Source organism: Apteryx rowi, unplaced genomic scaffold (genome assembly GCF_003343035.1).
Source record: "Apteryx rowi isolate R43461 unplaced genomic scaffold, aptRow1 scaffold_166, whole genome shotgun sequence".
Lineage (NCBI taxonomy): Eukaryota > Metazoa > Chordata > Aves > Apterygiformes > Apterygidae > Apteryx > Apteryx rowi.
The window spans coordinates 1,419,098-1,433,660 of record NW_020447930.1 but is presented as its reverse complement, the minus strand read 5'-3'; the positions used below and the strand labels follow the sequence as shown (position 1 = coordinate 1,433,660).

Sequence of the window (14,563 nt, the reverse complement as noted above, 5' to 3'; positions counted from 1 at the left end):
GATTATTTTTCCTGTCAGTACATTCAGCGACTTGCACGTATTTGTATAAGACTAGGAGCATCCTAAGCACTGAGAGCCTCTGTTTTGCATGTGTGAGTGTATAAACACAATCAATCTGCCAGTGATGTTTTCAGCTGACTAAAAACTGCCAGGCCAAACTTTTTTTTTGGATAACTTAGTATATGTTTAACTAAAGATAGATTTTTGGGAGAGCAAAATATAATGGATGAAAATATGTTTTGTGTCAATATGAATCAGGTAAGGTTCCTCAGGAAAGACACTGGGTGCTATCTCATTTTCCACTTACATTGCTTATTTCCATCTTTCTCTTATGGCCAATTCCTCTACTGTCTTGACATAAGGGAGGTTTTCCACTGCCCCTGCTCATGCGGAGTGATAATTCACACTGCAAACAATCCAGTTCCTAAAGGAGCAGACTATTTAGTGTTGTCATACATTTAATTTCCTTTTTTTTCCCCTGGTTACCTTTCATTATATTCCATTCTCTGAAATACCAACTGTCTTTTCTTTCAGAGATTAACTAATACATATCTAATCAAACAGTTGTTCTTAATTGTTTTTTTTTTTTTAACTTGGATGTCTTCTGCTTCTTTTTTAGACCTGAAGAAGCAATTGCTCACCCAAAAGTCTACTCTACTCTATTTGACCTAGCAGACCAAGTTTATTAGTGGGTCTAATAAAAGATATTTCCTGTGACTGTCTACAAACAAACATATACATTTTTGATTTTCACTGTACTGAATACATTTTCTGTATCAGTTTTCCTTTGTTGCAGGATCCCAGTGATTTGAAAATATGTAAAATGTATGTCACTCACCAGGTGTAACAAGGTGTAGCTATCACTTCTCCTGACAGAAATTCCCTGTCTTTCCAGGTACATGGACAACTGTCAGGAATATAACATTTCCCTCTATGCTCTGCCATCCTTCAAAACAAAAGAATTATTTTTAAGATGAAAGTAAATTCACAAGTAGATCAACACAGTTCATCGAGTGGTGCGTTGTCTAAACCCAGCCAAGGACATTTGGTCTTCCATCCAGGCAGCAAGGCCAATTGTTTCAGCAGCGAAAGCTGCCCAGAACAAATGATCTCCTCCTTGCACAGCTGGAGACCTAGCAAGGCTCACAGCTGCAGCTCCTTCTACCATGTGGTGGAGAAGTTTGTGTGAGGCTCAGCTCCTGCATGAGGGCACAGAAACAGAGGTGCTCCCCCTGCCCTCTGCAACAGCAAGGGCAGTGTCCGGGCCTGCTGCTTCCCACCTAACTGCAGCGCATTCATGTGCGAGGGATGCCGCTACGGGGCTGGTCCTCCCTCCCTGCTGCTCCATCCTCCTCCTGACGCAGGGAAGCAACTGAAGTGATGTGCCCACTCCTTTACCCAGAGCAGCAACCATCCTATTCTGAGCATAGGATAGCGAGCAGGATTATGGCAGCTGTTGTGGGGTGGCAGGACAGAAGAAACATAATTGACTAAGATTGGTGGTGGAGGCTACCTGTCCACACTGGGGAAGTGGAAGAGGCTGATGAGGTTAGATGAATCTGATGTCATTTAATACAAAAAGCTGCAAGTCCAGTTAGAGCACGAATAAGTGACTCAGAGGTCTGGCTAACCACTTTTTGCTGTCTCCTCATTTCCGGTGGTTTAGCAATGTTTACTTTACAAAAGCATTACAGACACTCCCAGTATGGCTTTGTAGGGGAGCAATTACTGCAGTTGTCATTCTGACAGATGACAAGGCAGAGAGATTTGTTTTCCAAGTACAGACTTGAGATTGCTTAATTCGAAAGTAAAAGCAACAAACAGAGTAGAATTTTCTTCACCTCACAATTACTGTTTCATTAAAGATTAAGTTGTTTTAAGTAAAAGAGTCAAGTTAAATGCTCAGAAAAATGCTGTATTAAAGATAGGAAAGCGCTAGAACAGATGTCTTAGGAAGGTCCTTTAGTGTCTCCATCAATGGAAGTTAGTTTTGTATCTGCCAACATTAATATAAGTATTGTTGACGCTGCTTAAGAGCAGAAGAATAACCTTAGATGGTCTCATGAGGTCCCTTCCCACCCTACTCTTCGTACTTCTGTGATTCAGCTGTCCTATTCCATCTCAGTGCTAGGATGTCTTTCACTGTATCTCTGAATGATGAATTTGCTTTGGTTCTTATATTTCTTTATGAAGTTTTGAGCAATTCTATTCAATTTCTATAGAATACCAGAGACTCAGTGTTTCTTATTCCTTGTCACCTCTTTAAGTACTGAATACTCTTGCTTTAAGAGGACCATTTTTGGACACTAGAGTCCATCTAGTCATGGGGGTCCAAAGGAGAGGCCTTTGATACCACACATGGGCAGTTTTACTTTGCGAGCACCATCAATACCCAGGATGCTGGAAACCGGCACCAGTACCTGGGAAAATTCCAGATTCTACCCAAAAGGTTAGATCATCAGATTGAACAATGGGTATGGGCAGAAATGGGGTGGGGAAGGCAAGAAAAGGAGAGGAGCAGCACTTTAAGAGAATAAGAAATGACATAGTAGTAAGACTACTCATAACAAGGCTTTCATGCCTTGTTAGATATAGATTTAATACCATTAAGTATATACTTGCCATTTTCTTCTATAAAAGAGACACAACATCTGAACCAAACTTTTAAGATAACCCTACTGGACCCTTTCTCCCTCAAAGCCACTAACCAGCTACTCAGACCCATGAGCACAAAAAGCATAATGGCTCCAGAAATATAATTTAAGACTGAGGATGGTACTAATTACATATTTACTTTTCCATTAAATTTTTTTTTAAAAAGCTAATTTTCCTACTTACCCGAATAATTCATGTGTATCATATAGTTTTATTCCGTTATTTGACAGAAACTTGGGGTTTTGCTTTTCCGTATCCCCTTTATATTATATCATTCAGAAAAGAACCAAGTAATACATTCAGTTTTAAATGGTATAATCCTACTCAGCAGGAGTAGGGGGCTAGCTTTTTTTTTTTTAACCTATATTTTAATTATTTCAAAATTTCAAATGAATTTTCATGATAATGCTGGTAGTTTAAGCTCATGCAAATATCATGGGGATGTATCAGCAAATAATTATCAATTTTTACATGATGGCTTGCACAGATTCACACATTTTTGCATTAAAATAATTGTTTACTTTTATACTACCTGTCAGTGGTCTTGGAAGCTAATTCCTTGGGTGAAGTAGAGGGTGTAAAGGACTACAGAATATCAGGCAAGGACAGCTAGTAAAATTTAAAATAGTTATGCCTGAAATCTATCCTTCACCAGCACTTAGTTATCTGTGTACACAACAATTTATTGGAAGGGGAATTCTAACAGTCTTATTAGACTGTGATCTAGACACAACCAATATACTGTCAGGGACCATTGACTTACACATACAAAGAAAAAAAAATCAAGTGTTGATTAAAAATCGGGTAGCACTCCACCTGAGATAGAATTGCAACAAGTTACAAATCTCATTTGACTCTTCACATTTGAAAGTGACTATACACAAGAGGTATCAGGAAAAAAAACACAGACAGAGTGGTAGTAGATTCTGATAGAAACTGCACAACAAATACTTTTAGCCTTCTACTTTTAGCTTTCTGCATTTGTACTTTGATTTGACCCCTGTAGAGCTCAGCAGACTGTTTTTGGAAACCAAATCCAAACATGAAAGCTGAGAAAATGAAAGCTTTGGCTGAATTCAGAAGAGTGGAGAGAAAGAGAGAGAGAGAGAATGAAGGAGAGGAGGGCAGGATCCAGCCTGCACCTCCTCCCTCCCTACCCCACATCAAGGATTGGCATCATCTAGGTAAGACAGTTGCTTGGGCAGCAAGCAGGAACGTAGGTGGTATTGTGCTATGACTTTATGTCATGTTTGCTTCTATACTCAAATAAACTACATTATGTAAGCGGTGGGAGTCATCCGCTGTCCTAGGAGTCCCAAATAACACACACAGACTGATTTAGCATGCTGGATATTTCATGGGATATTGGAACAGTGGTCTCAGAACAGGGAACTGTGGGACTTCAAATCAGGAAGCATTACAACATGGAGCGTCACACCAGCCAGAAGGAGCTGGCTTTTGTCAAAGAGACAAAAGAAAGAGCTGACCTTTTAACTATGATCATATTATATCTCTTCAAAAAATGACAGTGCAATAGTTTCAAAACTACAGATGTAATATAACTGGAATTCAAAAAAACCCCACAACAATATACAGAGTCACACAGTGAAAAGTATATATGCACATGGTGCTACAGAGCAGTCTAACAAAGGCTTACCCTGGAGGGCAAATACAGCCACTTGCACAAGGTGGTGAGGGGACACAGGAGAAGTTCATGGCAAGGTTTGCACAGGAGACCCCACAGTTTGCACCAGCTGCTGGTAATCCAGGCACAGGAGATCTGCAGTCATAGTAGATTTTTCCTTCAGGGCATATGTGAACTTGAAAGGTGAAATGCAGGTTAAATGAGATCAACACTGAAGGTTTTCTGTTATTTGTTTTAGTTCATCTATTCATTTTTAATGCACAGTTAGCATATATTACAGTATACATAAGAGTATAATAAAAAATAATAGCTTATAGCTTCATTTGCATTACATGAGCAATATAATTAATATGTGTTTTAACGTACAGCAAACAAAAATACTTAACACTAAGCATCTGGGGTCTGGTCCACAGCCCATTTTTAAAAATCAAGTCATTATGTCTTATGTAGATAGGATTTTTAGAAGTGCCATAATAATCAGTGCACTGAAATACATTCTAAATCCATTAAAAATCCATTAAAAATTTACTTTCTAGAAGTCAAGGTCCTGAGTCTTCCTAAAGAGGAATACCGAGCCTAATTTTAGGCATTCCCATTAGAACGTATTGACCTATATCTCACTTGGAATTTTTAAAGGAATTTTTCCTAAAAATTTTCTCTGTGCAACTGTAATATGAGACAAGAATACAACTTACCTGTACCTTCTGTAGTGGCTTCAATACATTTCATTGTTCCATTCAAACACTGGCTGGCAAAAAGAAAAGCAAACTCATCTTTATTTCAGGAGAAAAATATGTTTGCAACCACCATATTAAAAAACACAGCACAACTTAACCCAATTTAAACAACTGAAATCAGGAGGAGAATGATGCTTAAAATCCCAAAACATACGATCTGATCAGCATTTTGTTGGCATTTCTAAATGCTGATCTGTAATGAGAGGCCTAGACTCACAGAGGTATTAAGGCAGTTATTCAATTGCTTAACTATCACTCAAGTGAAAAAAGGGAGCTGGGTACTTTAACCTCTGTGGGCCTGTAGGCCCAGGTGGTTCAGGATACTGGCAATGTAATGAAAAATCTTTTCCTCCTTGGTGAAAATGGAAGAATACTGTATGCAGATTGCCTCTTACAAAGAAGTTAGGATACACAGTTAGACTCTTTTGTTGATAAAATATACAGTCACAAAAAACACAGTGGAGAGTAAACCTTGTCCTCTTTTTTTTTTTCCCCCTCTCTCTTCCTTAAAATATATATATACACATAGAGAGAGAGAGAGAGAGAGAGAGAGTGTTAGTTCGGTGTACACACACAGTAGACCATATATATACACACATATATATGTAGAGGCGTAGCAATGCCAGAAAAATGAAGAATCTGCTCTCACCTCTTCAAGTACATGCTTACCAAGCTTCAGTTATAACAACCATAATATATGAGAACTCAGCAAGAACCAACCTTGACACTCAGATCCCAGACACATTTTTGAATTAGCAGGCTAAGAGCGTTCTTTGTAAAATGAACAAGTTTGATCAGGAGACTCGAGAAGTTTCCCTGTTTGTTTCAATAAGGTCAGGATTCCATCATAAATAAATGACACAAAATGACACAAATACAGCTCTCTGCAAGGCCTTGTTTGAAAGGCTTTCCAAAATAGAATCACACTGTTTATTCTTCTGAAACCAGCCTCACATTGCTATCATAATGCCCCTGAGTCTAAGAACAGGACTGCAGCCTCTGTGCATGTGTTCTGAGATGGTCTTTAGTCCCTGGCTTACAAAAGTTTGCATGTGTCATCATACAAAGATGTCCTCAGCAGTGCTGAATTCCTGGTTATGTTTTATGAAGCTTTTGTTATAATAAGAATGTATGTAATCCAATTTATAGACTACCTGTTACTAAGTGTGTAACAAAAAATGTCTTGATACAATAGAACTTTATTCTATATGAAAATATCTCAGTAGCGTTTGAGCTGGGAAACATGAAAGTTAAAACTCTTTTGTATTCAGACCTACCAGGAACCTGTTGAAGTGAGGAGGATTTCTCCAGGCTGGAGGGCTTTGCCCTTGTAATGACAACGACAGGCAGATCTGTTAGAAGAATACTTATGCATGTGGTTACAAAAGCAAAATGAAATGGGATTTAAGGTCAACTCATTTATCAAACTATTATGACAAACAGGCTTCATAATTCACTAAATCAATCTTTTTACTTATATTTATAATACACATCTAATTAAAGGCAAAAATTAAAGGATGAAACTCTGGCTGCATGGAAGGCAATGGCAAAACTCCCACTATCCTCAACAAAGCTAGGATTTTCCTCATGTCTCCATATTATTTACTTGCTGTTTCTTTGCATTGCAGTCTTACAGAAAAGTTTTTTTCCCAATTATGGGAGTAGTTCTGCAACATGTAACTCCTGTTCAAAGTAGTGTCAAAATTGTGGGCAGAGGAATTGTCACACCAAAGTCCACTTATTCAAGGAACCCTGAATTTGATAATAGCCAGATGGTACAGAAGAAGTATCACAGTTCTCTAGACACCATACAGTAATACGGGAATACCAGGCTTCCTCACACTCTAATAGTTCGAAACAGGCTTCATCCCTGCAGTACGAACCTTACTGACTTTTCCAAAATATTTGTCCTAATGAACAGCAGTAACTCTGAATAATCTTGAAATTTATATAAATATTCATTCCAGTTTTTAATTCAGTACCTAAACTCAGTATCTACCCATGGTGGTATGCTGTAAAATTTAGGTAAACAGCATAAAAAAACTATTTCGCTTCCTTTACCTTTTCCTACCCTTTCAACTGAATGTTTTTGCACTGTGAGACGGAGAAAACAGACACTCCCAGTCACTGTCTCCATTTTATCTGTGACTTTGTGGGTTACTATTACATTCCTTCTCGCTTTTTCTTACGTCTCTAGAACAGTCTTTTCATACAAAAATGCTTTCCCATGAATTAAAAAAGTTTCATCACTCTTCTCTAAAGCAGTGTGACACATCTATGAAGTGCTCTAGATGGCTCTAACACAAAATATTAGCTGAAGCCACACTATTGATCAGTACAAAAACATTTTAAATATGCACATATTGTTTTCTATCCTGTTTCTTAGGCAGTCTACATCTTGAGGGAAAGCGAAGAAAAACTCTTTCAAAAGCTTGCTAGAAAGAGGCAAACGTACCTACACACACGTTCTGTTTTAGTATGACTTACATTGATACACAAAAGTTGACCGACTCTTCAAAATATTTCCCATCAGGACAATTACATCCTTCAGCACAGTCATCACCACAGCTATTTGCCATAGAAACCGAAGCACAGGAGTGTTTACAGAAGGAAGAGCACTGATGATAAAGCATACCACTGCGACACATCACAGCTGGGGGAGCAAGAAAGGGAGAACAGCATACTCTTAAAAAAGTGAAAGATAAAAAACAAGCCAAGTATACCACAAGAATGCAAAACAGCAAAGCAAAATGCACTCTTGCTGCTCTGGGCTCAGTTAAAATACATTAGAAAAGTATGTTGCTTTACTGATTTCTTAAGTTAGAAGGGTTTAGATTAAGTATGGCTGTATGTTAGAAAGTTCCTTGGAAAAGGAATGAGTGTCTAAAATATATTTTGTATGCATAAGTGTGTGTGTGTATATGCTTACATGCACACCTGTGTGTACATATGCGTGTATATATATATACTCATCTAGTAACTCAGGCTTCCAAGAGAGAAAGAATGGTTCAGTGGATAGGACATTACTCCTGATTTAAAGATGCCTTGTTTTAAATCCTTGCTCTGTCACGGATATGCTATAACCTATTTGGCAAACCACTTAGGTGATTTTTTTTCGTGAAACCTGAGAGGTCTGTCTCAGCATTCCTCTTGCAAAACACAAAACAATACTCAGATAAGAAACAATATTTTAAATAACAGGGACTGAGAGGAGTAATCATTTGTATTTTACGTTCTTCCTTCATCAGTTTGGTAATATTGAAAGGTCAAGGATCCTCTTAAGAATATTTGGCCCAGTTTAAGTTCTCCATTCTTAAAAAACAACAACAAAAACCCTATACACGATTACTGTCTTCAGAATATCTCAGGATGTATCTGTGGCATGTGTACAGAGCCTCCTGTACACACAGAATTATACCCCAGAATCTCCTGGTTTGCTGATCTTGCTGTCCTTCCTCTCTGCTTCTAAATTCTGGCGCAGCTTCAGCAACAAGAATACTATACCTATCGTCAGCTCCACCCCTGAATGAACTGGTAATATTGTATTATTATCATGCATTATGCATAATATTATTATTATGCATTGCAGCGGGATATATCCTGCCCACACTGACTGTACCCATGCTGCCTACCTTAGTCTAATGCAGGCTTCGATATGACTTAGAGGTTCAAATTTAGAAATTTAAGTTTTCCTTGTAGTCAATGGAAAGGGACAGACATCCCCTGTGAGGTAACTCAGAGCCCTCGAATTAGATGCCTAGCATAAAGGCTATTAGGATTCTCCCCTGAGTATTTCATGAGCCCATGGCACAATTCTAGTTTCCAGCATAAAATATCAATTTGCTGTATTTTTGGGTGAATGATTATTTCTAGATTTTTTCACATTTCTAAAAGAACCACCTTTCTGCAAATGTTACTCACCACAGTAAGAAATATGAGATCTGAAGTCAATAGCAATTCCGTGCTTGCCACAGACATAAGCATAGTGTGCAAGAGCATTACACAAACAGCTGCTTCCACATTTGCATGCATCAAAACGGCACAGCTGGTAATATAATCCTGGACTGATGTAGGCATGGCAGGGAGCAAAAAGTTCTTGATTGATGATATCACAGTGAGATGCATACCCAACTGAGAGAAGGTGACATTGTTTTAGCAGGATCCATGTTAATGTAACAATTAATCAAATGAATAGGATGGAATATTGAAACCAAAGGCACTCAGCCAATTTCTATACAAAGTCTTTTTGCAATGTTCTACAGTTTAAAACTGACACTGTAAGTATTTCCTTCAGCAACAAAATCCACTTAAGATAAAAATAGCTATATAAAATAGTTACATCTTCCTATGGTAACATAGGAAACACATAAATGGCAAACCAACTTATTTCAAGATAGTCCTCCAAAGTTTGGAATTTGTTTTTTCTTCCCCACTTGATGTTTCATTTAACTTTGAAATCAGCAATGGCCATATACTTCTTGGCATGTGGCCCTAGCAAGCATTACAAACTGGAGCTCAGGGACATGCAAGTCCTAAGCCTGCCATATACCTCCTGCTATGAACAAACCCTCCTCCTACCACCACAGCACACTGCCACCAGCTTTTTCAGATAAGTAGAGAGTATCTCAGGAACACCATAGTCCAGAGCCTGTTTAAGCCAACTCTGCTGCTAAAATAGAGTCCCTGCCCTTCCTCCTTCTTGTTCATACCCACCCACACAGTGACTCAAGGATTTCTGAAGTTTCTCAGTAAACCAGATACAAGAAGTCATCCTGATTTGGCCAAAACATAACCTGACAAAAAAAAGTAAGTAAACAAAGAAACAAGATATTTTTTTCCAAGTTTCATCAGATTCAGATCATCAGAGATCTGAAAAAAATGCTTGCGCTGGTGGTACGGGTGATAGCATGGGGCAGGACCCAGGGATTGCTTTTTCCCTTGTCAAAATTTGGCAACCATTTTCAATTCATTCAGATGAAGGGGAGCAAAGAACAGCAGCACGGAAAGACAGACCTAGTGACAGGGAAAGTTCAGCTGAAACATAAGCACTTTTACCAGCTGAAACCAATTCTTTACTCAGGTATTTGAACAAATCTTGGGATCTCAGATTGTTTGTATAGGTTTGTGTGAGAGACGGTATAGATGGAAGATAAGGAAACTCTTAAAAACAACTTATACAAGTATGGAGATTTTGATCTGAACGCTGGCTAGGCAAGACACTGTCTCCTGTTGCTTGTCAATCAACAAGCACGCATTGAGAATACTAGTTATTCCTCTTATTTGAAACAATTTACAGGACAACGGACTGTGTTTTGCCTAACACTTTGCATGTGAATTAGCCAGCGGAATTTAGGGCTAGTGGCCAGCACATCCAACATTAAATAGTTAACTAACTTGTATTTACCAAGGACTTATTTCAGTTTACATACTAAATGTATGGAAAGAACGATGCTTGCCAAAGAAAAAGAAAAAGAAAAAAAATGTGCATCTAAAGCAGAAGTTAAATGACATAATTATTTTTCACTAATGAATAGTAATTAGCAGTGAAACTTATTCACATAGAAAACAAAAATCTGCCATGATAATAAGATAAATCTAACTCCAAAATCCCATGTGAAAACATACCATTTTGCTGATTAACATTACAGGGATCAACCACAGGAATGTTGATAGGTATAGAACAAGCTGAGGAAACCTTCCATGCATTGGCATGAAGTTGCGGGGTCCCTTCTATCATCCCTGCTGGAGAACTGAAAAGGAAGAGATTGACATTGCATGCGTCCCACTGACCTTACAGACTATGCAGGTTAGGATACAAGTACATCAGAAAGCCTCAGATGTATGGTCACTTTGAATATTCAACATGCCAAAAGAATTTACATCCATGAAGTATAAAAGAGGAGAGGAAATATCAAGCTTTTTTCCCCTTGATATTTCCCCCTTTCTTGAAGAAATATCTTTACACTCAGAGTCTGCCCTCACTTACATTTAACACAAGTACCTTGAAATCAGCTGGCGAAAGCATTAATGAGAGCAGAATTTGGCCATTAGAGTACATACATTCAGTACATACACGACCCATTAATTTTGGTCTTCTAGACAGGGGTTGTTTGCATTTTGTTGGTCTTTCTCATTGAACATCTGAAAAACATTTATTATTGCTAAAAAAACAAAATCTGTGACATTATGGCTTGAGAAACTTTTGAGGAACTGAACCCAAAGAACAAGGAAAGTGAGCCCTTTAATTAAATTATTACTGTGGTTCAGAATTACATTTTTTCCCTTAAAACTTGATGGGGGAAAAAAAAAAGAAAACAAGTACTAGCAAGTGTTTATCAGGTGAGAATGCTATTAGCATTATCATCCACTCTTTTTATCAGTGCTCAGGTATTTGTTCTGATGATAACAGAGCAGCATGGAGGAGAAAGAATGCATTCAAGCAATATCATGGTCCAATTACTTTTGTAAATAATATGCTAATTTTCTTATTAAAAAGTAAAAATGATTTAGATCACTAAATTTATAAGTTTCAGATTTTAAAATGACTAATGTTGTAATTAAGTGGGTTTTTTTAATTGGCTAGTTTACTAAAGTATGAGCACATTAATGAAATGAACTGACTAGCTGATTATGTTTATCAGAATATTTCACTAGTTATTAAACACAAACTAAATGTACAGTATGTAACATACAGAAAATCATCTCTTAAATTTCCATTATAAGTTCCACATAGTCCCAGTGTTCTTCTCTTCCAGCTGACATCAACTTGAATGTAGAGCCTCTCTCCATCTTTAGCAAAAAGTATCTTCAAACCAAAACTGGTTTTCAGTTGGACAAACAAAGAAGATACATTCTGAATTTCAACAGCCCCTAAACACAGCAAAAGAAAAAGAGAAACAAAGTCACTGAAATCCAGCTTCCAGGTTCTACTGGTTTACCCATTAAAGAAAAGATTTTAAAAACTCAAAATCAAATGAGAAACTATGTACAACCTTATCTGTCTCCACATAACCTTGCCCATTCTCTATGTATGAGACTACATATCCTTATCATTAGCAACACAAATCAGGAATTGCAACTTGTGTCCTACTGTCAACAGTAAAAATGTGTTTCACCTTTCTATACCTGTGAGTTAGGCAAAAAACACTCTCACATCTAATTTTTTGACAAGAAAGCAATGCAACAGCATCCCTTTGGCAATGAGAAGAAAAGACAAGAAACCACTTGTTTCTAGCCCCCAGGAATGTTACAAGATTAATTAGCAGATGTCCATAAGCTGCATTGCAATCTTCAGCTAGAGGGTTCTATCTGACTACCATTGATATGACATCAGTATAGTTCCTTCCTTAAGTTGTATGTGAACGAAAGCCCTGTCAGATTCCCAGCTTTCTTCCCAACAGATCCATGATGCCAGGGAACAGAAATTTCATAGTCACTGCACTCATTTGCTACACATGGTGGTTGGGCTACTTGCAGTTGCAGACTTAAATCAGGTTGACCTTTGCAGTCAGCATATATAGACGTATTTTATGTGTGTGTGTGTGTGTGTGTGTATATATGGGTGTGCACACACACACATGAACTCAGCTGCACAAACAAATGTAAAGAGGAAAATAAAACGCTTACATGAGCTAAGAATTCTCTTAGCTGGCAAAAGTTCTTATAGAAACACCCAATTATCAAGAATGTAGCACCAAAACATTTGTCATACATTATATTTCTCATGGACTGTAAAAAGAGACAAGAAAGCAAATAAGGATGCAAATGCCAAAAGCAGAACTAGGACTGGGCAAATTCAGTGAAGAAAAGATATGGCCACAACCATCATAGCAGATCTCACTAACCTGCTAATTGGTAGAGGTTGGGAAAGGAAGAGGGAAGTTTCATTCTACCCTTCAGAAAGAGACAAAGAATTAAGAATCCACTGCTGGTCACTATGAGATACATAAATTTGGCAATATAGTTCCACCTCAGTGCTGAATTTTAAAGAATCCTGTTAAGGTTGATTACTTTTACTATCCTTTTCCAAAAATTTGACATAAATTGCCTGAATTCACAACATAAGTCAGCACTGAAACCAAGATTGATACCCCAGAGCATATGGCTTTCATTCTCTTCCATGCCATATATTCCAAGAAACTTTAATCAAACTGGACCTTAACATCAGCATCGAGATGACTTCTGACCTTTCTTCATCTCCCTTCTTTCTCTTACCTCCTCCCCCTAAATACACACAAACAAGATGAATAGAATTTTTAGGTACTCCTCAAGGTAAGAAAAGCAAGGAAATGAGGAGGGCATGATGGAGGACTATTTCGTCATGCTGAAAGAATACATTTCTAGTCTAAGGTTATTAGAAGTAAGTGATTGTACAGTGCATAATTTGTCTTCCAAGAAACTCCTTTTCCATAGACAGGTATTATTAGAAGAAATGTGAACTCCGGTAAAACTCTACTCCATACATTTCTTACCATTGAGGTTAAAACCTTGGTTAGGGCCAATTTGGACTTGACCGTATCTTGCAAGAGTTACTTGTTTGCTCACATCATCCTCAAGAACTAGCGTTATAGACTCAATGCAGGCATGGTCAAAGTTCTAAGCAAAAATAAATTTTAACATCAAAAACAGGCAAAGACATTAATAATAGCATGGAAAGCAAAAACAAACAAACAAACAAACAGGAAGAAAACAGTTGTACAAAAAGGAAATACCAGAGCTATCATCAGGTAAATCAGTTGTAAATTATTGCCCAAAGTATTAAACTGAATACCCAAAATTGAACATAGAACATCATAACATTCTGCATATGAAGCTAAAAGTGAGGGGAATGCATTTTAGCTGTTATGAGAGTCCAATAATAAGTGGACTGAGATCCCAAGTATTGATACTGGGTTCAAATGGCCATACTTGCATGGCCACTAGGGATTCTCCTCATTGCTGGGTTAGCCAATGTGTCAGCAAGAGTCTGAACACAGATATATCAAGCTGGTGGAACCAGAGCCCAAGCCCAGCAGTGCAACAGAAAAACTACTGCACACATGAAGGGGCTTCTCCTCCACCTTGAAACACAGGCATGATCCGTGACTACAGACAAAAGAATATAATTTCTCCAGAATTATATTAAAATAATTCACAAATATCTGACTATTAAAAAATGTTGAGGTGTAAACTAACTCAGAATCCTCATTTTAAAGGCAGAATACAGGCAGAATTTATAAACCTAAGTACAGGACAAAAAGTCATACATAACTTGCTTAAATCGAGCATTTGACACTCCCTGGACCCCTATGTTTTCACACACAAACTTTCCAAGGTACTTAGAGTTGTGCTGATGGCCATATTCAGAAGCATTCTTGTCTCTCAGTGGCACCTAATCAACTATATCATGCTTACAGCCATTTGAAATGCAGAAACAGGAGTCTCAATAGTCCTATGCATGAGGAGGAGGTGCCTAAACAAAAGCACAGGCACCAGCTTAAAATCTAGCTTTTGAAGAGACCTGAGAGACACTCCTGCAGCAGGTGAG

The 14,563-nt window shown here is 37.9% G+C and overlaps 1 protein-coding gene across 1 annotated transcript in view; it reads right to left on the bottom strand.

Moving 5' to 3' along the window:
* Positions 1–14,563, bottom strand: part of OTOGL (otogelin like) — a 96,661-nt gene that overhangs the window by 61,267 nt on the left and 20,831 nt on the right. The window contains exons 16-24 of the mRNA XM_026060175.1: positions 13,509–13,632; positions 11,730–11,907; positions 10,663–10,787; positions 8,959–9,168; positions 7,525–7,690; positions 6,315–6,389; positions 4,996–5,048; positions 4,313–4,475; positions 839–946 (exon numbers count right to left, since the gene is read on the bottom strand). Coding sequence (XP_025915960.1) covers positions 839–946; positions 4,313–4,475; positions 4,996–5,048; positions 6,315–6,389; positions 7,525–7,690; positions 8,959–9,168; positions 10,663–10,787; positions 11,730–11,907; positions 13,509–13,632 — 1,202 coding nt within the window. The remainder of the gene's footprint in view (positions 1–838; positions 947–4,312; positions 4,476–4,995; positions 5,049–6,314; positions 6,390–7,524; positions 7,691–8,958; positions 9,169–10,662; positions 10,788–11,729; positions 11,908–13,508; positions 13,633–14,563) is intronic.